Source organism: Fistularia commersonii, chromosome 16 (genome assembly GCF_037954325.1).
Source record: "Fistularia commersonii isolate RoL2024-O1a breed Wild chromosome 16, RoL_Fcom_v1.0, whole genome shotgun sequence".
Classification (NCBI taxonomy): Eukaryota; Metazoa; Chordata; class Actinopteri; order Syngnathiformes; family Fistulariidae; genus Fistularia; species Fistularia commersonii.
In genome coordinates this window covers 628,320-652,921 of record NC_141299.1, presented here as the reverse complement: position 1 = coordinate 652,921, position 24,602 = coordinate 628,320, and the positions used below count along the sequence as shown (strand labels likewise).

The window sequence follows — 24,602 nt, the reverse complement described above, 5'->3', positions numbered from 1 at the left end:
AGTGATCATGATGGCTTTCAAAAATGGCGCTATCCAGGAAGTGCCTGGAAATGGGCATGGCTTATGAGTTCCTCCACTCACCAAGATCACCTACATCACATGAGTTAAACAGGACAGGAGCTGGTTCTAGTAGCTGAGGTCCATCATGGTGTCCAGTTCTTTTGCTGTCCAAAAGCACCTACAATTGGCCCGGTTCCTGACAAGGTTCTAGGAACTGCAAAAAGTTCCCTAAGCCATAGTGAACACTGCTCCTTTCTAAACTTGGAGCAGGCAGTCTGACAGCATCTCATTTAACCCTCAATGTTTAGAGACCAAAATAGGCTTGAGGACAAGCCGCCGCTGTTCACATCGTGTCCCTGAGCGTTCCGAGCAGATTTTGGGCTGCAACGGGGTCGCCTTCTCGCATGATCTTGCAAATCCACACGGTAATTTGGGCTAACGTGGAGGAGGAGGGAGGAGGCATTCCAACCATCTCCAGAGGAGGGAGACCATGATGTTTTGGAAGCTACTTTTTGTTCGCGTGGAAGCTCCAAATGAGAAAATAATCAGACGCGATGAAAACAGGGGTTATTTCGGAACATGACTTCATCGAACAGGCCGCTCATTGTGTACATGTACCTTGAGAAAATGGCACATTACAGAAGAGTCTGGCCGCTGCTGAGACATCTAATTGGATTTAAGGGTACCAACGGTTGTCTGGAATTGCACGTTGAGATGCCTCAAACTGAATTCGACTTTTGCTGGAGAACTCTCCTTCTTTGGTCTTGTTGTGCGTGTCGGGAAGGAGCTGATGGCATTTCGCAGCTGTGATTCATAAAACCTGCAAACACATTATTTAGCGCTGCAAATAATCCTGCAATTATTATTGTGAATTTCAAAAAGCCTCCAGTAGGTTATATTACCAAAATAGCTGGTGTGGAGTTGCCATTATGAGTGCAAGATGAAAAAAAAATTATATATTTGGGCTAGGACTCAAACCTGTTTATTTCTATCAATTACTTACAAAGCCTAATTAATTGAATATCCCTTACTATATATATATCTAATATATATATATATATATATATATATATATATATATATAAAGGCATTAAACCATGACGGCATTAAATCTGCTTAGATCAGAGAAATCCAATGTCAGACGGGCAAATGAATGTTATATTAAATCTGAACTAAATGACGGCAAGTGGAATATCACCCCTGAATTCTGCAGGTGGGCATCATTTTTGAAATAAAAAAAAAAATTGATTATTATGGGTGATCATGTATTACCCAGTATGGCAAATACCTAGAAAATACACCTTTTATGTGCCATAACAGTACTTTAGTGCTGTAACTTGTATCCACTTATTCCCCCTTTCTGCAAAGGTCCTCAGGTCTCTTTTCTGTGCAGCGTCGCCATGATGAGGAGCAGAGCAAACGCAGGAACTGAGGAGGCTTCATAACTGCTGGAGCTTATCATTTCCTGTTTACACCTGAATGCTCAGTATGTCACACACACACCCTCTCGCTGCCAGTAGTCTAAGAAAACTCCTGAAGATAGTATTTCCTTCCAGTGAAGAAGGCTGCAGCAAGGCTTTGAGAAATATTGCTTTTTCTTCGGTGATTGTATCAGTGTTCGACCCACGAGAGTCAGAGCACAGGGCATGCGATACGTTTACCGCTCGGCGAGGAGCACGCAGACTTTCTGTACAGGTAAGCAGAGGTGGGGAGGAGAGGCAAAAGAAAATAATTTTAAAAGAATCCGAAGAGGGAAAGTCCAGACATATTTAAGGTTTTCACCAATCAGGCACGACATCTGCATTTAATAAGGGAATGAACAAAAGTCACGACTCAGGGGGAAGATATTTAGCCACATTCAGGATTAGCCCACAGCCACTCACAACTGATGCACAGAGTAGCTGTAAGTGTATTCAGTAAATATACATTGAGGTTAATTCAGCGCTGATAAAGCAAACACACCATTGCGCACAGTGGGAACGTTATTTTCCGTCAAGGAGAATGGTCGTCAAGCCTCTATTTACTTTAAACAGCCAAAACCTTGGAGGACAAACATGCTCACAATTATTTTTTTTTAAATACTCTTTGTTCTTACACTTGTGGGGAATATGCAACAGGGAATGTTTAGTAAAGTGGAGACTCAAACAGGAGTCGGTGTGTGTGGGATGGGGGTTAAATGGCATAACACCTACTCCTAGCAAACGTGTGATGGGAACAGGCCCAGAAAGATCAATACACGAGTGCAAACCAGCTAAGTGCATCGGCAATCGATCAATGTTTCAAATGGAAAGCCCCTTTCGCCCAAAGACTGATGAACGCATTCCACCTGCCTCCGCCTCTCATTGGTCATTTTAAAAAAAAGACTGACAATCAAGCGAGGACGAACGGTGTCAGCACAGTTGGTTATTACTGAGTAGAAGGGATCTCCAGCTGTGCACAGAAGTAAGGTTCGCCAGTGAAACTTGGAGGATTAGGGAAATTACATTAGACAGAAATACATATTTCTTTTTTTTCTCCCTGCTGTCATTAGCCGCTTTCAGACAGAAAACGTTTTCTAAGAACTGCCCAGGTTGAATTTGGCTCCAGGAAGTAGCCTCTTCTAGGGGAACCTTTTAGTTCAGCATTCCCACAGGCAGTGAGGGACCACGATGACATCCACTTTAAGCTCCACCTCAATAACAAACCACTGAGGAAGAAGAAGAGGAAGACGACACGGACAACAACGTTCATGTTATGCATGGCAGGACTAGTAACTATGGACTACAGTAACAGATGCCTTTAGATGTTATCTTCTCCCTGCACCACTTTGCCATGTGAAGAACCCTATTAGCTAGCTCCGAGCCTATTTTGGTCCAAAATGTAGATGTTCCACTGCGAGACCTGGAAACCCCTCTGAGGTTGAACCTCCTCATCGGTCCACTTCTCACTGCCTCTGTCCACTTTGACTCAAGAAAACAGCTGGGTCCACCATAGGTTTTAAAAATGACGCTCAGAAAGAAGTATCTGGTAATGGGTGTGGCTTATGAGTTCCACCAATCACCAAGATCACCTTCATCACATGAGTTAAGTAGGACAGAAGCTAAGCTGGTTCTAGTAGCTGAGGTCCATCATAGGGTCTGTTTTTCTTTGAGTTCCTGCTACGTCACACAAATTCCTATGGAAGAATATAAAGAACCCAACTCTGAGCTAAAATGTTTTGAGGAGCTGAGGTCCATGGTCCCTTGGTTCCTCAAGAAACAGCCTGGTTCTTGAAAAAGCGTCTAGGAGCTGCAAAACGTTTCCCTCGGTTAGAAAGTGGCTAATGCAAGCAACATCTGACGGCTTACGGCAATTTCCATGAGACCCCACTGTAGGCCTGCCCGTTGGTCGTACTTTAGGAATAGGTGCTTTGCCAATGCAGTGATGAAAGAACGATGTACACAAGATGATTTGATGAATACTTTGAGGGCTTCTTGCCAAGATCCGATTTTTGTGGAGATGCGGGGAGTTGGTCTCGTGTGGGATACAAACAGCATAAGGTCAAATCGTAACACGGATTCTTAAAATTTACATTCATTTAAATTGTATCGAGACATCATGTTTTAGCTCTCTGATTTCTCTGTGCTTCACTTCTTCCCAGAAAATTGAAAACAAAACCAGGGAACGCGAGGGAGACACCCTGAGAAACGCCGATGGTTCGTGATTTGAAGTCGATCTTCCTGCAGCCATGCGGCTGCTCGGCTGAATGCAGCCAAAACCCTGCGCCTCGACCCCAATACTGACATCAATAGGGAATTAGTGCAGTCACTGGAGAGAAGAAGAGGAACCAAAGCAAAATCCAGTCTCTTTAAACGGAAAGCCTCAATGTGTGCATTTCACAAAGACTGGTCCTTCTACCTTCAGCTGTCTCTTCGTCTTTGACGTGGTGACAGTCATCTTTGTTTTTCGCCCGCCTACAAAAACGTTACGTCCTCTTGCGACTGTACCCATCGCCAGTGTGCGTCGTACTCCAGGTGCATTTTGCCATTCAATTTGCAGGTATCCAAGTCAATCTTTCCGTTCTTGTAAGGTTTGAGCTTGGGGCTCTGACCCGTCCCCAGTTTTTCATTAAGACAGGGCCGCGCAGGACTGCCTGTTTTTGTCGTAGCCCTCTCAAGGACACCGTTGGCCTTCACGGACAGTGTCTGAGTGTTGGTCTTCGGAACAGGAATTCCCTTATTGGTTTCTGCAGCCTTGGTCCAGACCCCGATGTCTTGCTTGCTATCAGGCTTGGCTTCCTGAGCACCACCAGCTGCTGCTGGCTTCTCATGTCCAGTTCCAGCAGGTCCGGCCACATTGACATCGCTGTTAACTATGGTACCAACGTCATGCTTTATTTCTGTGCTGCTTCCAGCTTGAGTCCCGTTCTCGCTTGTCCCGCCTCGAGTGGCAACACTACTACCCGCCCCTGGCTTTCCTGCCCCTGGCTTTCCTGCTGTAGTGGCCGTGACCCCGGAGCCTCCAGCTGCACGGCTCCCCACTGTAGCCTCCGACACCAAGGGTGTGGAGGAGCAGATCACTGATTCCGAGCTTGACTGGCAGTATTCGTCCATGTCGTCTGCCAATGTGTCCAGGTAACTGCCAATGGAGATATTGTCCAGCTTGTCATTGGGGTCATGCAGACTACTCCAGGAGCCTCTCCAAGAAGTGTCAGGGCCCTCGCCCAGGCTGTACTGGCTGCTGGTCAGGCTGCTGCAGTGGCTGGTCAATGTGCTGCGCTCCTCAAGCAGCCACTTCACCGCCTCGATGCCCTCGTGGACCGCCAACAACTGCTGCAGGATCTTCACATCCACCGAGCGCAAGTGGGCCTGTGCAAACACAAAGAAATGAATTGTATGAAATCACGGAGGAGATGTTTTCCGAGAGCGTGTGGCTTGCAAAGGAGAAGAAAAAACATTAGAAAGCCATAGAACCCCCGGGAGTAATATTTATTTCAGGCTTTGGTTTGGCTAAAACAGGACCCATGTTCACAATAGAGCCGGTGGTTGTGGAATATTGTGGAATACTTGTGGAATAACATTCATTGGACCGATCGTTTCAGATAATTGGTACTATCCAGGACAATTTTGACACTTAGGGCTAAATTGAGGTACTGGAAAGCACCCTAAGTCAGTGGCGTTACTCAAAGCCTAATGTCGTCCACGGGAGGAACCGAGAACAGATGTGGTGCGCTGTCCAGGATGTGCCAGAACATTTAGGTTGAATGAACATTGCGAAAACAAGGGGATAATTTGGAGGGAGGAAAAACAGAGGCATGGACTATTAGCTAATTTAGAAATGATGGAGGCTAGGGGTGTAGTCTAAAAAGAAAGTATTTTTAGAGGTATACTCGAGCTCGAGAGGAGTCCACTGGCCGTCCAAGCTACTTCATCTCTTGTCTGTTTACAATGTTGGGTTAATAAAAATGGGGGTTGATCTTGGTGGTCAGTGTTTCTACAGCAGAAACCAGTCCTTGCAACAACTGCAACCCTTGGCTGCATCATGACAGCACAGTGCATTCAGTCCACTCTGATTTTAATTACTGACAGTGTTTTTTTTTTTAAAAAGCCGCAGTGTAGGAGGGTAATTTAAAACCCAACCCTGGAGCTGGAGTTCCCCGGTGGCCCCGAGATAAATCACATGAAATTCCAATGTAACTCCGCCCATCTTTAGCTTCTCCTCAGAAGTTTGCCTTCATCCTGACATGTCAGGTGCAATCGGACCCTCTGCTTTGGACCACAACGGTACACTAGGTAGATTTAGCTTATTGAAAACAATTTCCATCCTCTTCTGTCATTTTATCAACTGCCATCACAGTTTCACCGAAATAAATTGCCCTATATAAATACATTCACCCTTTAGTAAAGACATACAACTTTTGATCCTCTTACTCCAGTGAAGTCCCTGCATATTTTTGGCCTCAGCTGAACCCAAAAGAACCCAACAAAGATACAGGGAGGACATGGAAACTCCACAAACCCTTTTGGAATTCAAGCAGGGACTTCCTTGCTGTGAGGCGGCAGCGCTAACCACTGTGCCACCAGCTAACCACCATGATGCCAAACAACAGTGTCATGTCATACACTGTCGTATGAATGCCCTCACTGGAACACTGCGGAGTTTTGCTGACTTGTTAACTGCAAGGTCATTCAAACTTCATGATCGGACTGTTAGCAGAGCTCGGAACCTGCTGGGTTGTGAGAAATATGTTGCTCACACAGTCACGGTCGGGGATGATATATGAATATCACACCAGACCTTCTCTGCTGAAGTTGTGTTGCAATTCATCTGCTTGCAGTCCAACTCCGCAACTGCACGGCGGGACGCAAGGCTATCGTCCTCCTTTCCAGCCGTCTCTTTCCAGGTTCCTCCATATAACCCTCATTCCCCTTGTGTCTGACGTGCTATTTACAATCTTTCTTTTCAGGATCGAAAGCAACCATGGCAACCAGGGTCTCATTCACTGTCGACTGGAGAAGCGAAGGCGCAGACACAAGACAGATCTGAGAAGGAGCTCAAGAGGGTCCGTTCAGCCAAAATTACGTGCATTGTGAGTTCAAGCAAAAAGTATGATCTTCATCCTGACCAATTCTTAACCCTAAAATACATAAACGATGAGGATTTGGGGTTTGAGCAGTATGCCTTCGGAGGAGAAATGAGTCACTGTGTTAAAGAGCGGCAAGTTCACGTTCCCACACACATAAAATATGACCTGGAGCCTGGAGGAGGAGATGAGGCGGAAAGATGGGAGCTTTTACAGCGGGTTTTGTTTACAGGAGAGTCAGAGGCATGAGATGTGCATTGGATGTCGAGCAGGTTGACTGACACAGAGTCATGCATTGCGCAGACCCGGCCCGGAGAGGGGAGCTCCAGCAACAAGTGCTGGAGAGGGAGGAGGGGGGATATATTTGAAAAACACACATGTTATGAGTAATCCATTCATGGAGGAGAAACAGACAAAGAGCAGAAGATCAGTAACCACAGCTTTGTGTGTGTGTATGTGTGTGTGTGTGTGTGTGTGTGTTTGCGTGCGCGCGCCGCAAACCTCCAAAGCAGAGGCACGAGGGGCGGACATCTACTTCTGAGGTTTGATGCTGGCAGATGTAGATGTTCCTTAACCCCCCCCGCGCTCGCTGAGGTGGCAGGATGCGGACAAAGCGCTGAGAAATACCCTGCTACTCTTCAGTAAGTCAGCTTTCCAGAAGTAGCTATGATACTTAAATGAGGAGACAAATATATCATCTAAGACCATAATCTTTCTTTTTTTTTTTGGAACTCCTCGACATGTGACTGGTGCTGCCTTGGCTGAAATAAGACTTTTTAGTTTCTTATGGTTGACAGTGGCGCAGGAGGCAATAATTCACGCTTCACAGCATGTGACATATCATTGATTACAACTGTCAAACTAATTTTCACCGAGGGCCACATCAGCATAATGGGTGCCCTCAAAGGGCCGCATGTAACAGTAACAGTATAAATGTAACTAAATGTAATTTAAAATAAATGTAACTCCTCCTCAATGTTAAATAACTCTGAATTTATTGCTCATTCAAATCCAAAATGTTACAAATGCATGGATGCATTGATGTAAAAAAAAAAAAAGTTTACTAGTTGTTATGTTACAAGTAGCTTTCACTGCTGTAGTGTTGATCTGCCAACGTAGTTTGGCTTTCAATTCTCTGACAATTTGTTGTTTTTCTGGAAGGCTAACTTTGACATACTTAGCTCCATGTTTGCTGTCAAAATGCCAACGTAGATTGTACTCTATAACAACTGACACTGCCTCATAACACAACAGACATAACGTTTTTTTCTCCTTGAAGCACAAACAACTATTCGCCCTCCCATCTTTTGTGAAACAGCCTTCCATCTGCATCAACTTTTCTCTTCCTGGACATCATTTGTATTTCTCAATTCTGCTTGTTGTAAATCGCATTGATGTGGATACGCTGCAATCTAATGGGAGATGCCGTTACTTTGCGGGTACATGATTGGCATGAATTGTGGGAAATGTGGTTTATGGTCCATGCACGTGTTTGACTTATCTATTTTAAGACAATCAGACCTGTTAAGACGTTCTCGCGGGCCACATAAAATGACGTGGCGGCCCACATTTGGCCCGCAGGCCATGAGTTTGACACGTGCCCTAGGGATCAAGAAGTTGGTACGTTCAAGTACTAAGGGTCAACACTCCAGAGCCAGGGAGAGTGTGGAAAAGAGGTAGAGAAATGTGTCGAAGCAGGTTGTAATGGGTGGAGAAAAGTGTCAGCGAGTATGAAAGGAAAGGTGGTGGAGACAGTGGGTGGACCAGTGATGCTGTATGGCCAGAAACAGTGACAATGACCAAAAGACAGGAGGCAGAGCTGGAGGTTGCAGAGATGAAGACGCTGAGGTTCTCTTTGGGAGTGACCAGGATGGATAGGATCAGGAATGAGTCTAACAGAGGAACAGCACATGTTAGATGTTTTGGAGAGAAGGTCAGAGAAGCCAGACTAAGTAGGTTCGGTCATGTACAAAGGAGCGATAGTGAATATATCGGTAGACGGATGCTGGAATTGGAGCTGCCAGGCAAGAGGTCTCAAGGAAGACCAAAGAGAAGATTTAATGCTGGGAGAGAGGATATGAACTTAGTTGGTGTGAGAGAGGAGTATACAGAGAATAGGGTTAGATGGAGAAGGTGGATTCACTGTGGAGACCCCTGAAGGGAAAAGCCCCAAGGAAAAGAAGAATTTGGTGTTATGTAAAGCTTAATATCTATAGCGATACAGAAGCTTTATTGCTGTTGCATAGTGCAACACAATGAAATGAAGGTGCATCTAAAACCAAAAATGGGGGGTTCTCGACTTGCGCTGTTTCCAGGCGGCAATCCTATTTATGATTTTAATTTCGACTTGAAACAGCGCTGCAGGAGACTGATTATTTAGGAGGGTGTTTTGTGATTTTTCACCCTTCATTATGGTAAATAGGCCCAAACACTTGATCAAAGAAAGTTAAAGCCATTACATTAGAAGTGAAATCAGGCATTATCAAAATGCACATTGACATTTTTGGGATCTGACTCATTTTTATGTATGTTTTCTGATAAAACTTTCATTTCTTTAATTTTTCTGTGCTATAATTATGTTCTGCCTTTCCTTTCCCTAGAGCCTCATGCTGTTTCTTGATATATACGCACGACTGTAGGAGGTTTAAGGTTAGGTAAGAGGGCTAATTGGCATAAATATGCTTTACGGTTTGTCTCATACGAGAATATGTTGCTAAAAACTCATGAAAAAATGTTATTTCTATAAAAACACACTTCTTAACACATATTCTAACTGACTCACACAATGCATGCATGATATAAGTTGGTTGCATTGTGCTAACTTTCGCTTTTTGCCACAGAATATGTTCATAATCCCATATTGTGCTGCTTTTGGGGTGAATTTTTCAGTCCAAGGGAAGCAAAGGAACTGATGCTAAGCTACACAGCTTTTCGAGGGACAGGAAGAGAAGAAAGGAGTGGGACTTGTGGATGTACACAACTTCCTGTTGGTCGTTTTCTTGCTACTTCTCTCCGGGTTTAGATGAGCTAATCTGCTAAAGTAGCTCACGAGTGCTGACAGTTACGAACAGACGCAAAAGCCACATGTCACACAGTCAGCAAAAAGGTCCTCGGCAAACGAGCGAAGTCTGCTCAAAGAAACACCACAGCCAGAGGACGCTGGACATTCAAATGTAAGCACGTCAACAACCCACTACTGCAGAAGTAGCATCTGATGGCGACTAACCGTTAACCGGTGAAAGCGGAGCTTGTTTCTCATTTGCTAAGCTTTCTCACTGTTAGCTTAGCATGCATACCAACAAATTTGGCCAACTCTTACCTCTTCACGTCTTTGTTCGTCCTCATTTGGAGGTGTTCTCCTCCATGCTCACGTCTCTTGGCTCCAAATGGAAACACAGATGACATGAGCTACCCAGACGTCAACAACAATACCAGCCTATGAGTGAAAAGCGTTTTCACCAATTTTATACAAAACTAAAATATGTTGATGGAGCTGGAACAAGTATTGACCAAATAGGACAATTACTGGGGATCCCTTTAAGCATTATCATATATATGCATATAAGCATTATACACACACACACATACACACACATATATAAATATATATATTTATATATATATATATCAGTTCATTATTTGGAACCACAATAATAAGAAACAACAATAATCAAAGTTGTATGTCAAAATTCCATTGAAAAAAATAAATGCATAATGTGATTCTATTGTTTAAAAAAAAAATATATATATATATATACATATATATATATATATATATATATATATACACACCCACACCCACACCCACACCCACACCCACACCCACACCCACACACACATATATATATATATATATATATATATATATATATATATATATATATATATATATATATTGCCCAGGGCCTTCTGCTTATTTAGAATTATTTCCTCTACTCTGGTGCTATTTCACTTTTCCCTTCTTTTTCCCCTTTATTTAATAGTTTTTGTTTGGAATCTAAACAGCCGTCATGCCGCTTCATCTCCAGTACTGAGATCCTTCCAGCTTGCATGCATTCCAGAGGCAGACAGAGGTGGGCACGCTCCAACCCAACCCTCGCTTGGGTTGGGTTGGGATCGCTTTCTTTAATCCGATGATGAGTCAATCCAACTAAATAGGGTGGCGACCTCTCAAGTGAAAAGTTCAAACTGGAGCTAGATACACTTTTTTTGTTTGTTTTCAGTCTGGGATGAGAGTGCATTAATCATCTTACACGGCCAAACAGATTTTATAGTTTTCCTACTAGGGTGAACGTCCTTCTGGCTGCTGCGTGGGATTCTGGGGCGCTCGCTTAACCCACCTTTCACATCTGCGCAACGCCAGCCATATTCATCGTGAGAAAAAAACAAAACAAATAAACGAAAAGGAAAATATAATGCGTCCTGACACTGGCAGCCGTCACGCATGTCTGAGGATCTCCATGTCCGTCAAAAGGCTGATATTAACAAATGGGAGAAGGTTGCTGAAGATGACAACGTGACCTGTTTTTATCCAAAGCAGAGACAACCAATCAGGATGCAGGAAAACACGTTGGAAATACCTGCGGAGGCTTTTTTTTCAGGCAGATTTCTCCTGCCGTTGATGCTTTCTTGGATGATGTCCCCAGTTGTATGAGGTCTTTTCTTGGGACACTTTCTTGGATGTCTTTCCGCTGCAATTGTGGATTTCATGGCAGAAGGAGTTGTGGCTTGAAGAGATCTGAGCTGTTTTGGATCAAAGTTCGGAACATTCACCAGATTCTGTTGGTTTTTCCCCCCAGAAACACGCCATGTCCACAATTCACAGACAAGAAGGTCTGAGGTCAGCAGGTGTCAAACCACCAGTAGAAATACTTTTAAATCATTCTGTTTGGGGATTTTTTTTTTTCACGATTCCTTAAATTCCCAAAGCCCCTCCACTTTGTTGATATTTTGTCATTTAGACATGTGCAGAATTAGAAAAAGGTCCCTGGTTCAATTCCAACAGGGGGCCTTTTTGTCTGGAGTCTCCATGGATGCATGTTTATATTAGGGGAGTCAAACGTATGGCCCATGGGCCGGGACAGGCCCACCAGGGGGTCCAATCCAGCCCATGGAATAAAGCTATAATTTGGAAAAATTTGTTGAGGATAATTAGAAACCTGTATGCTTGGTGTGAATGCAGCAATTTTCTGTGCCACTGGGAGACTCGCTATTGTGAAAATTACAACAAAATGCACAGAGAACTGAGAATACAGAACTGAGGCATATTGTTGTTGAAATTCACTTTCTCAATGAATCTCAGGTTGTTCATCATGTATTTTTTTAAAGGAACAGTTCATGGAATATCAAGAATTGTTATCATTTACAAGTTCTCCTTTACACTACAACAAAGGAAAAATTTTGACTTCCTATTAATCCTCGGTAATTACGCTATGATTTTACTCGTCCAGCCCCCTTGACATCAAATTAGGCCATATGTGGCCCCTGGACCAAAATGAGTTTGACACCCCTGGCCTATATGATGACAAGGTGACTGGTTTAATGTCTGTATATGGAATTTGAACTAGGGAGCAAATGCTTGTATATTTCTAAAAGACGTGTGAATGAGAGGGTGAATGGTCGCTTGTCTCTATATGACATGTCTGTGGAGGTTCTCAGTCAACCAGGGTGCATTCTTGTCAAAATCTTCTAGTCTTGGCAACTGGATTTGAATTTCTTCACTTGAACACGTTTCATCGCTCATCACCATAGACTTCTTCACTTCGAATGACCTGTGGGGAGTTTCTGAATGTTACCGCCAAAGTTTGTGGGCAGGTCTAGGTTATGTAAATGGATGGGTTGATTGACAAAAACTGGATCTAAGGGGGTCGTTATGCTAATGAGAGTGTTACCTGGATTGGATTGTGAAAAGGTAAAGCTAAACAAAGGAGTGAAACCTGTTCGATCCCATGAACAGAGAATCATGTGGACATTACCGGGGGCTGCTTATGGTGGTGAATCTTTCCTGGTTGATTTGAGGATGCAGAAGGGCCTGGTCCATGTGTCCAGGTCCGTCTCGGTATTGATCTCAGAATGGTGTTTTCTGTTTCTGCGAGGTTGTGTCTGAGGTCCCCTCTTCTGTTCAGAAATTGTTTATCTGTTGTGACAAAGATGGCTTCTTTGACTCCCCTCTCCAACCATCTGTCTTCTTTGGCCAGAATACGAACATTGCTGCATTCAAAAGAATGGCCCTTGTCCCTGAGGTGTATGTAGGCGGACAACAGTGTCCAGTCCTTAAGTGACGGCTCTCCTGTGTTGGACCATCTGTTTGTGCAGAGGTTATTTGGTGAATGGTTTCATGTCTCTGTGTGTAATTTTTGTCAGGGAGTGAATATTTGTATGTTACAATGAGAGCGGGAATGGTTGTATGTCTCTTTCTGATGTATAAATGCAAGGATGAATGGTTGTCTCTATATGTCATATTATGAGGGAGAGATTGGTTGTATGTTTCTATAAAAGTTCAATGCAAGGGTGAATGGTTGAAGGTCTATTGCAGCAGTCGGGAACATATGGCTCACGAGCCATATATGGCTCTTCCGGTGACAATGTATGGCTATCAGATAGCCAACTAGTTTATCCGCGTCAACCCTCATAACGGAAAAGATGGCGAAAAGAAAAAAAAAGACGATGATTACCGTGCACTCCAGGCTACGTGGACAGAGGAATTTACATTTGCATCTGCGATATTGCTTTTATGGCTCTCCCAGTCAAAAAGGTTCCCGATCCCTGGTCTATAGGTTTCAATGAGAGGGTGAATGGTTGATGTAAATGCAAGGCTGAACGGTTCAATGTAAGTTTCAATGAGAGGATGAATGGTTGAATATGTACAAGTTTCAATGAGAGGGTGAATGGTTGAATATCTATAGGTTTCAATGAGAGGGTGAATGGTTGATGTAAATGCAAGGGTGAATGGTTCAATGTCTATAAGTTTCAATGACAGGGTGAATCCTGCAGAGGATAGATAGATAGATAGATAGATAGATAGATAGATAGATAGATAGATAGATGGATAGATGGATAGATAGATAGATAGATAGATAGATAGATAGATAGATAGATAGATAGATAGATAGATAGATAGATAGATAGATAGATAGATAGATAGATAGTAAAGATGAGATACAAAGCAAAGCAATAATCTTGCTGGAGGCCGTGCTCCTCCCCCATGTCTTCCTTGATGGCTTTGCTGTCCCTCCCTTTCTCTGTCTCCGTCCTCCGGGCAGAGCAATGTCAGTGGAAAGTCAGTCTTCTGACTGCGGCGGAGCTCTGGGCCGTCACAATCCAATCCACTTAATCTCACTCTCCTCCCTCGGCTGCTTTCTGTCACTGCAACATTTTTATCTACGTCCTTCTGAACCTCAGATCCAGCGACTCAGGCCTGGGACCTCCTCTGTTTGGGCATCATGGAGATGCACAGAACGGTGGCCTGGGGTGGATTCTGTAACACTCCCACGCTGCCAGAGGTGGTTCTCCCATTACAGGATTCCTGGATTACTCTTGGGGAAAACAAAAACATTTTTTCCAAAAATAGCAACATGACATCTGCCGCCTTCTTCCATGTTGTGCGGAGTATCAGACTTCAGCTGTGGATCTGGGATCACAACCACACTCAGCGTCCGGGTGTGTAGAACATCCTGAACACCTCGTCCACCACGAGCTTCCATCCCACCAACCGTGCACTTCGCCAGGAAACCCACAAATGAGCATCTGCTGGATCTGGCTTTGGTCCACCAAGCCTTTCACAAACAAACTTCCTGTATGTTCTCTGACTAGCTGTTATCTGTAGATATCTTCACTCCTGGACACTGATGAGACATGGAGTTTGGAGACCGATCTGACCATCTAGAGCTTTCCATTTGATTTCGTAAAGTGTGACTCTTGTCAAAATTAATTTGTTCATTCTGTGTATTTCCTGCACAAAGGTCACAGAGGGGCAGGAGGTCCCAACCACGGCATATACAAACATACAGCTATTCACCCTCTCATCTACAGCTCATAAAGAGGCACCCTCTAATCCACGGGTCATGCAGAGACGAACGACGAACAGCCAGTCGCCCTCGTTCACGCGTCATGTAGACCTACTACCATTCATTCACTCATTCACTCGCATTATTGACAAAATCATTCACCCTCACACTTGCATATCAAATACATCGAACTCTAATCCACAGCTCATGCAGATAGGAACAGCCATTCACTCGCGTCCACATCAGAGACCTACAACCATTCATTCATTCATTCACACATTGTAGTAACATACAACCATTCACCCTCTCATTTCCATGTCATATAAAGGCATGAAACGATTCACTATATCATCCATAGGTCACATTGAGACAAACAACAAACTGCCATTCGCTCTCGTTCACACGTCATGTATACCTACAACCATTCATTCACTCATTCACACATCGTATTGATGTACAGTCATTCAACCTCACACTCGCATATCAAAAACATACAGAGGCATGAAACCATTCACCCTCTTGTCCACAGCACATGCAGATAGGAACAGCCATTCACCCTCATTAGCATCATACAAAACACATACAACTATTCACCCTCTCATTCCCATGTCATATAAAGGCATGAAACCATTCAACCTCTCATCCAAGGGTCATATAGAGACGGACTACGAACCACCATTTACTGTCATTCACATGTCATTGGCATTCACCCTCTCACTCGCATATCATATAGAGGCATAACACCATTCATTCTCTCATTCCCATGTCATATAGAAACATGAAGCTATTCACCCTCCCATCCACAGCTCAAGTAGATATGAACAACCATTCACACTCGTTCACACGTCATGTAGACATCATTATAGAGACTAACAATCTTGCATTTGTTCACACATCATACACAAACATACAACCATTCACCCTCTAATTGCCATGTCATATGGAGACATGAAGCCATTCACCCTCTCACTCGCACATCAAAAACATATAGACATGTCACCATTTAACCTGTCATTCCTATGTGTGGACAGTGTAGGGTCTCCAATGAATCTCCTGCATGTGTTTGGACTGTGGTAGGATGCCTGAGGAGGATCACGCAGACATAGCGAGAACATGGAGGATCCACACAGGAGGTCCTCTGGCTGCGAGGTGGAAGATCTGATCGCCGTGACGATTCGGAGGTCAGCGTCACATCGCTGCGAGTCAGAAGTTCAGCTGAGGATTTCTTTAAAAATATGGTGTAACACCCTGTTTCCTTCCACGCAGTTAACAAGGCCAACTACAACGTTTCATTACTGGTGGTGAAACAAAATAACAAACACACACACACACCAGCAGCAGCCTGTCATCGGCGCAAAACCAACAACTGACAAGGGGAAGCTAAATGGGATGCATGCACGTGAGTGTGCACAAGCATAGAGGGACCTGCCTCCCCCCCGCCCATCACACTGCAGCACCACCTCGGATGAATGGATCACACACACACACACACACACACACACATTTTAGGATTCCCACTCCTCTCAAGTAGCTTTTGGTCGCTATTGCCCATGCCTGCGCCTTCGCAGCACATTAATGGCTGGAGTTAGCTCCTGGAGGACCTCCGTGGGCCTTCTCCTGAACCCTGGGCTGTCAGTGTCCACGTCTGGAGGTCAAGGCTGTCGTTCTCCATGACGTTCCCATTTTCACATTGGTTTTGTTCATGTTTCCAGCGACATGTGCGTGCAGAATGAAACGTGGCGAGGTCAGGAGAACCCAGCCAAAGCTGCGGAAACGCAACATTATTGGATTCTCCTGCGATGATTATTATTTTTGTCCTGCCAGATGCCTCCACTGTGGAAGAGGGGGCTTCAGATCTACTGGAAAAGCATTAGGATGCAAATGCAGAATTCAGACGGCAGGCGGGAAAAAAAGGGGAAAAAAGGGGGAATTTTGTTTGGTGTTAGGACAGCATGTGCTAAATGTTCTGGAGACAGTCGGGTTGAAATGGTTTGGATGGACAAACAATGGTGGGTAGAAGGTCTCTGAGGTTGGAGGTAAAGAGGAAGACCAGAGAAGAGGATTATGGATGGAGAGGTAGAGGACAGGAAATTAGTTGGCAGAGGCAGGGGGTGAGAAGAAGATCTAATGGTGGCGCAGGACTGCTGCTCCACTCGGAGAGAACCTGGAGGCCCAAACATCTCCAGGTCCTTCTGCCTGGTTCTATTATCCAACCAGAGTGATGGCATGTTTTGAGACATTTAAGTTCCACCACCTCCACCGCAGGGCTGAAGCACACAGAACCCCACAGGAACAGATGACACGCTGTTTATCATCACGGGAAAAACAAAACCTATTTTTGGGTTCCTCTGCAGGCAGGGTGGAGAAAGAAAAGGAGGTAGAGACCGCGAGACGTTCACTCCGCTGATCTCAACGCTCCACGGGAAATGTAGAGGTTTCCAATGCTCTGTCTGAACATCTGGATGCAACGAGTCGGCCCACCTTTGGTGGATCCATCATTTGGAGATATATGAGGAAAAACGTCCGACATTTCTGAGATGCACCAGCGCTATTTTCCCAATAAACTGACCTTAAAAGTTCTTGTTGATGACAGCTGGACTTGAATTTCTGGAATAAAAGTCTAAGAAGATATCGACAAGAATTCACCGTGACCTGGGTGACTGAGAACCTCCACAGACACCTTAAAAGTTGGAAGACTGCAGACAAATGATAAATATTGTGTTTATAAAAACACCAAAGGCTTAAAACATATAATGAGGTCATGCCCTGTCAGATTTATCATCATTTTAAATCAAATAAAATCGAATTCAAGCTTTTACCACCTAATTATGGGATGGCGTCTCCATCACCTGGCAGTAATCTTTGGTAGAACATTCCTGTACTTTTGTGTGTACTCTAACACCTTCACAGCTCCAAAACCCTCAACTTCCATTCTCGCATGCGTTCACGCATTCACCCGCATCATCCCGCAAACTGCCACGCGTCCGCCCGCGCTCTCACCATCTCCATCCTCAGCTTCCTGATCTTCTCGTCCAGGCTCTTCCAGCCGGTCTCCTCCTCGCCGGCGGGGTGCTGCTTGGCCTCTCCCCGGTGGGAAGACGCCTCCTCCCGCATCCACCTGAGCAGACCCTCGGGGGTCTTCCGGCCGATTTTCACCTCGACGTCTTTCAGGTCCGGTACGCTGTCGGCGCCGGCGGTGCCTTCCTCCATGGTGCGGGGAAAAAAAGTGTCAAAGCCGCAGCCTGCGCCTGGTTTCCTGCACACGGGTGCGATGGTTACGTCCTCTGGGATGGCACGGCATCATTAGCTGGGAGGAAAAACGAACACGCCGGGGGTTGCAGCCTCATCACCTGCTTCCCGAAAGCCGGAGGTGAGAAATCCCTCCGCTCAGACGTCCCGCATCCGTGTCCGGCGTCTGCAGGCCGTGGAGCGTCCAGACGAGGATCCCTCCGCGGAGCTACATTGCGCAGATTCCACCTGCATGATGACAGCGACCGACAACCGCAGCGGCGGACGTCCCCCGCCCGCCCACGGCCGCAACCCCGGGCCGTCAAGCTGCCGTAGCGACATCGAGTGGCTTCCGCTTTCGCTATGTGCTTTCAAAATAAAAGCCCATGAACTCTGGCGAATTTCATTAAAATTTGTGGAATCTATCGAATGTATACGTCCATAACCATGATAATAATAATACTAATGATGATGGGTTGAACCTCCATTTTCACCCGAGTTGACCTCGCTTAACATGAACTCTTTACACTAAAAACAGTGACGGGCTATTCACCAACTACAATACTACTCCTATTAACAATCACAATAAGATAAGAAAACAAAATAGTAATAATAATGATGATCACTGCGCCACTGAGCTGCCTTGGGTTGACCCTTCATTTTATCACTATAAATATTATAGTTGACGAACAACAATGATAGTAATATATATAACAACAGTGATAATAATAATGAAAAAAAATCTTTAAAATAAAAACAGTGGCCTTAATGATGGACTAATAACCAACCATACTTCTACTACTACTACCAATAATAATAATAAATTACAGTAACAAGAATAATAAAAATAATAATAATAATAATAATAATAATAATAATAATAATAATAATGAAGGAAATAATAATAATCCTAATAATGATGGTCACCATGCCATCATACTGTTTTGGGTTGAACCTTCATCTTCACACTATAAAAGTTAAAGTTGACCTCAATTTTCAAGAAATCTTGAAAATAAAACATCAGACTTTTTGATGGACTATTGGTCCATAACGATAACGATAATAATAATAATGATAATAATAACAATAATAATAATAATAACAATAATAATAATAATGAGAATCTTAATGATCACTATATGATGATCACAATGCTACTGTGCTGCTGTGGGTTGAATCTTTATAGATAAATGTTAAAGTTTACCTCGCTTAACATGAAATCGGTTGTCTAATGACTATGAACACAGACACACACACACACACACACACACACACACACACACACACACACACACACACACTAATAATAATAATAATTACAATGATAATAATGGAAATGACTAAATCACTGCACCACTGTACTGCCATGGGTTTAATCTTAATTTTAGTCATATAAAAGTTAACCCGCACTTTAATGAAATCTTTCAAATAAAAAAGAGTGGCCTTATTGATGAAAGTTGTTGAGCTATAATAACAATGATTATAATCACGCTAATAATAATGAAAATAATGATACTTATAATAAAATATAATATAATAATTATACCAATAATAATAATAATAATCTAGAGGAACTAGAGGAATGATCACTGTTCTGCTGTGCTGCCATGGGTTGAACATGGGTTGAATTTTCAAATTAAACATGTAAAAGTGTAAAAGTTAACCTTACTTAACATGAAACCTTTGTAGTCAAAAAGAGTTTAAAAGTTGACAACCCTAGTTACTCTATTTCATTTTATTTTTTTTATATTACTATGTGATATGACACAAGCTGGCAACAACAACAACAACAACAATAATAATAATAATAATAATAATAATGATGATGATGATGATAGCAACAATAACATCACAGTTCTGATGTAAAAATGAAGGTTCAACTCAGGGATTAGCTTTTACTAGAAATAAGTCACAAGTAACATTGACCAAAATGAAATTAATGATTTACAGAAAGAACATTAGAACATGGATACATCCTTTGTACAGAGCTTGTGATGAAAACAAGAATCAAGCTAGAGTTTGAGCAAAAGATCATGTTTTGAAATGTTATTTTTTGAAAGAAAAGATGCTTGACTTGATTTGCATGGGAGAGTTTCCAATCTTGGAGAACCACGGAGGTTTCGGAGCACAGATGGTTTGGATCGAAAGTCCTCAAGGTCATCAAGAGAAGACAGTAAACCTAGGATCCCTAACTTTTTTTCTTCTTCCCATAAAACAACATCAAATACACATCAACACAACCGAGAAATTTAATCAGTGCATGTAAGAAATAGGTAAGTGCTTTAAATACAACAGTCGACTCAACCCTGCGGCCGTCAATCTGAACTTTGTCAGAGAGATATAACTCAAGCTAGCTGCAAACAAAATACCAAGGCTCCAGTTTGTCTAAGGAAAGCAATCAATCTCAGATTTCGGACAAATTTCCAGGCATGTCACATGATGCAGTGTCATTATCATGGTTTTTTAAAGCTTTGGATGCTTCTCAGAGGAGATGAAGAGGAAATCTTGAGATTGTTCCTTTACCCAGAGGAAGAAGCTATGAATAGTATTCAGGGTTACTGTGAGCTAATACATTGAAAGTGGGGAGAATCTGCTTGAGTGCCCACGTAAGGGGGTCCTGGTCCATTAGTTGGCGAATGATTGAGCGAATTCTTCATAACACTGATGACCCGGGGCCGCATCAGAGGTATTAATGTCTGAAAAGGGCTCAGCACAGAGGGCGGGCATCGGAAGGTATAAAGCCCGGATTAATCAGGCTTTCCTCTGATCCCATGATCCTTTGTATTTGGTGTCACATCTTGTGAGGGGCCCCGAAGTCTCAGGCGTCCACCTGTCGGCCTGCATGCGGATTCACGCCAAAATGGGACACGGAGAACTTTGATGCGAGGTGGCAACGGGATCTCCGTTGACCTGCGCGAAACATCCCCGAAGCATCGGCATCTGCGCAGACGATCTTTGTTGTCCTCATCGTTCGGATAAGATGAACACCGCGACAACTAAGTAGGTTAACGCGGGGTTAGCTGGAGAGCAACTGAACCCCTGGACTCTAATCCCGCTTTGCAGAGGGAGAACTCTAGCCTTGAAAGCAGAAACTGGAGAAGGTAGTGCAGAGTAAATGCAGGACATTATCCACGGGTACCCATTAGGTGGGTGCCTGAGGTCTTCCAGCCTCTGGGGGTGGGGCTTCACAGACTCCCACATATCTGGTGCCTATATTATTCGTAAAAAATAATCTTCCTCCTCTTTTCCTTTGGGCTTTTCCCTTCAGGGGTCTCCACAGCGAATCAACCTTCTGCATCTAACCCTATTCTCTGTATACCTGTCTCTCACACCACCTAACTTCAAATCCTCTCTCATTACATCCATAAACCTTCTCTTTGGTCTTCCTCTAGACCTCCTGCCACCAGACCTCCAGCTCCACCTTTAGCAACATTTCCACTCAGATCTTCACCATGGTTTGCACATGAACAGAGGAGTGTTCATGTCAAGACCATCTCAGTCATCACTTTGTCTTGGTCATACATGTCCTGCCCCCTGTGACAATCGACCTTCTGCATCTAACCCTATTTTCTGTTTCCTCCTTACTCACACCAACTATCTTCATATCCTCTCTCACTATTTCCATCAATCTTCTTCTGGACCACAAATTCCAACATCCGTCTAGCAAAATAGTCAACAACCCTCCTCTGTACAAGACCCAACCTTCTCAGATGTTTTGGAGCGATCAGTGAAGCCAGACTTACATGTGCTGTCCCTCTGATGGACTCATTCCTGATCCATCTATCCTGGTCACTCCCAAAGAGAACCTCAGTGTCTTAATCTCTGCAACCTCCAGCTCTGCCTCCTGTCATTGTCACTGTTTCAGACCATACTGCATCGCTGGTCTCACCACTGTCTTCTCCGCCTTTCCTTTTATTCTAGCTGATAGTCTTCTATCTCAAAGTACCCCTGACACTATTCTCCACCCGTTCCAACCTAGTTGAACCGGTACAAAAAATATGATATTTTCTTCTATAATCCTTGTGTAGATTTTTGATCATTCATTCATTTATTATTTGCAGTTCTTATGTTTCATTCAGGGTCCCAGCAGGACTGGAGCCACTGGGTCATTGGGTTCAGCCTGGACCGGCCCGCCAACCATTCACACCCTCATTTACGCGTCACATACATCCATATGTCAGGGCCTCGGTTTACGATGTTCTTGACCTACGGTGTTTTGGTTACGTTGATGTCTGGCGTAAATTTATCAAGAAAGTCTTGTTCCATCATCCCGATTAACAACATTTGTGATGATAAAGCAAACTGCGAGGGAACTCGAATATGGAGACGGTCTTGTTTACATTTCATCTGCATTGTTTTCATGGAAACCTTTATGCCCTACATTTTGGCTCCCAGGCGTAAGTCAGACTCTGCTGATGGCAGAGCTTTGAAGAAAAGTAAAGCCATCTCCACAGAAGTGATATCAGATATCACAACACGTCAGGAAAAAGGGCCAAACACATTGGCCTGTAGCTTTGCCTAAGTTGCACAACAATCATCGCGAACAAAAAGCGTGTACTTGAACACGTCAAAGGATCTCCTCCAATGAAATGTCCTTTTATGCACTACATTATGATTTTTCTTCTTCTTCTTCTTCTTCTTTCGGCTTCTCCCATCAGGGTTCGCCACAGCGAGTCAACTTTCTCCATCTAACCCTATTCTCCGTATCCTCCTCTCACACCAACTACCTTCATGTTGTCTCTCACTATGTCCATATATCATCTGTCAGCCTATCCATCACCATTGCGAACAAGAAGGGGCTCAGAGCTGATCCCTGATGGAGTCCCACCTCCACCTTGAATTTCTCTGTTACCCCTACAGCACACCGTACCAGTGTCTCACAGCTAGCATACATGTCCTGCACCAGTCTAACATACTTCTCTGCCACTCCAGACTTTCTCATACAATACCAGAGCTCCTCTCTTGGCACCCTGTCATATGCTTTTTCTAGGTCTACAAAAACACAATGCAGCTTCCTCTGGCCCTCTCTGTACTTTTCTATTAGCATTCTCAACGCAAATACTGCATCTGTAGTACTCTTCCTAGGCATGAAGCCATACTGCTGTTCACAAATGCTGACTTCTGCTCTCAGTCTAGTTTCCACTACTCTTTCCCATAACTTCATGGTATGGCTCATCAACTTTATCCTTCTACAGTTGCCAAAATTCTGCACACCCCCTTTATTCTTAAAAATAGGCACCATCACACTTTGTCTCGATTCTTCAGGCATCTTCTCACTCTCTAAGATCCTGTTGAATAATCTAGTCAGAAAATCTACGTCTGCCTCTCCTAGACACTTCCATACCTCCACAGGTATATCATCAGGACCAACTGCTTTTCCACTCTTCATCCTCTTCAATGCCTTCCTCACTTCACTTTTACTAATTTGTGCTACTTTGTGGTCTACAATAGTCACCTCTTCTACCCTTGCCTCTCTTTCATTTTCCACACTCATCAGCTCTTCAAAGTACTCTTTCCATCTTCCCATCACTCTTCTAGCATCAGTCAGCATCTAGCATTTCCCTCTCTGTCCTTAATCACCCGGACCTGTTGTACAACCTTTCCATCTTTATCTCTCTATTTCGCCAACCTGTATAGATCATTCTCACCCTCCTTACTATCCAACCGAGCATACAAGTCATTGTACGCCCTTTGTTTTGGCTTTGCTACCTCTAACTTTACCTTTCACCACATATCCCTGAACTCCTGTCTATTCTCTTCAGTCCTCTCAGTATCCCACTTCTTCTTTGCTAACTGCTTTCTCTGTATATACTCCTGCACTTCCTCATTCCACCACCAAGTCTCCTTATCTACTTTCCTTCCAGATGACACACCAAGTACTCTCCTACCTGTCTCCCTGATAACATTAGCTGTAGTTGTCCAATCATCTGGAAGCTCAACCTGACCACCCAGACCCTTTCTCAACTCCTCCCTGAAAACCATGCAACACTCCTCCCTTTTCAGCTTCCACCACTTTGTCCTCTGCTCTGCCTTTGTCCTCTTTATCTTCCTTGCCACCAGAGTCATCCTACAAACCACCATCCTATGCTGTCTGGCTACACTCTCACCTACAACTACTTTGCAGTCACTGATCTCTTTCAGGTTACCTCATCTATACAAGATGTAGTCTACCTGCGTGCTCCTACCTCTGCTCTTATAAGTTACCCCATGTTCCTGTTTTTTCTGGAAAAAGGTGTTCACTACAGCCATTTCCATCCTTTTTGCAAAATCTACCACCATCTGTCCCTCTGCATTCCTATCCTGGATACCAACTCTGCCCATCACTTCTTCATCCCCTCTATTGCCTTCATCAACATGTCCATTGAAGTCTGAACCAATCACCACTCTCTCATTTCTTGGAATATTCTGCATCACTTCATCTAAACTCATTCCATAACTTCTCCTTCTCTTCAGATTCACATCCCACCTGCGGGGCATAGCCACTAACAACACTGAGCATCACACCTTCAATTTCCAATTTCAGACTCATAAGTCTATCTGACAGTCTTTTCACCTCTAGGACGTTCCTACAAACTCTTCCTTCAAGATAAATCCTACTCCATTTCTCTTCTTGTCAGTACCATAATAGTACAACTTAAAGCCTGCTCCTAAGCTTCCAGCCTTACTACCTTTCCACCTGGTCTCCTGGACACACAGTATATCCACCTTCCTTCTCTGCATCATGGCGACCAACTCTACCTTTTCCTGTCATAGTCCCAATATTCAAAGTCCCTACTCTCAGTCCCAGACTCTTTCCTTTCCTCCTCTTTCTCAGCTTCTGAACACGC

General features: G+C 43.8%; 1 protein-coding gene across 1 annotated transcript; it reads right to left on the bottom strand.

The window, feature by feature from the left end:
- Positions 1-1,768: 1,768 nt before the first annotated feature.
- On the bottom strand, positions 1,769-18,078 carry lurap1 (leucine rich adaptor protein 1). Its single transcript, XM_086161417.1, has 2 exons — positions 17,548-18,078; positions 1,769-4,826 (listed from the first exon to the last, which is right to left on the bottom strand). The coding sequence occupies exons 1-2, from the start codon at positions 17,755-17,757 to the stop codon at positions 3,933-3,935; spliced, it is 1,104 nt and encodes a 367-aa protein (XP_086017543.1). The 5' UTR covers positions 17,758-18,078; the 3' UTR covers positions 1,769-3,932.
- Positions 18,079-24,602: the final 6,524 nt, after the last annotated feature.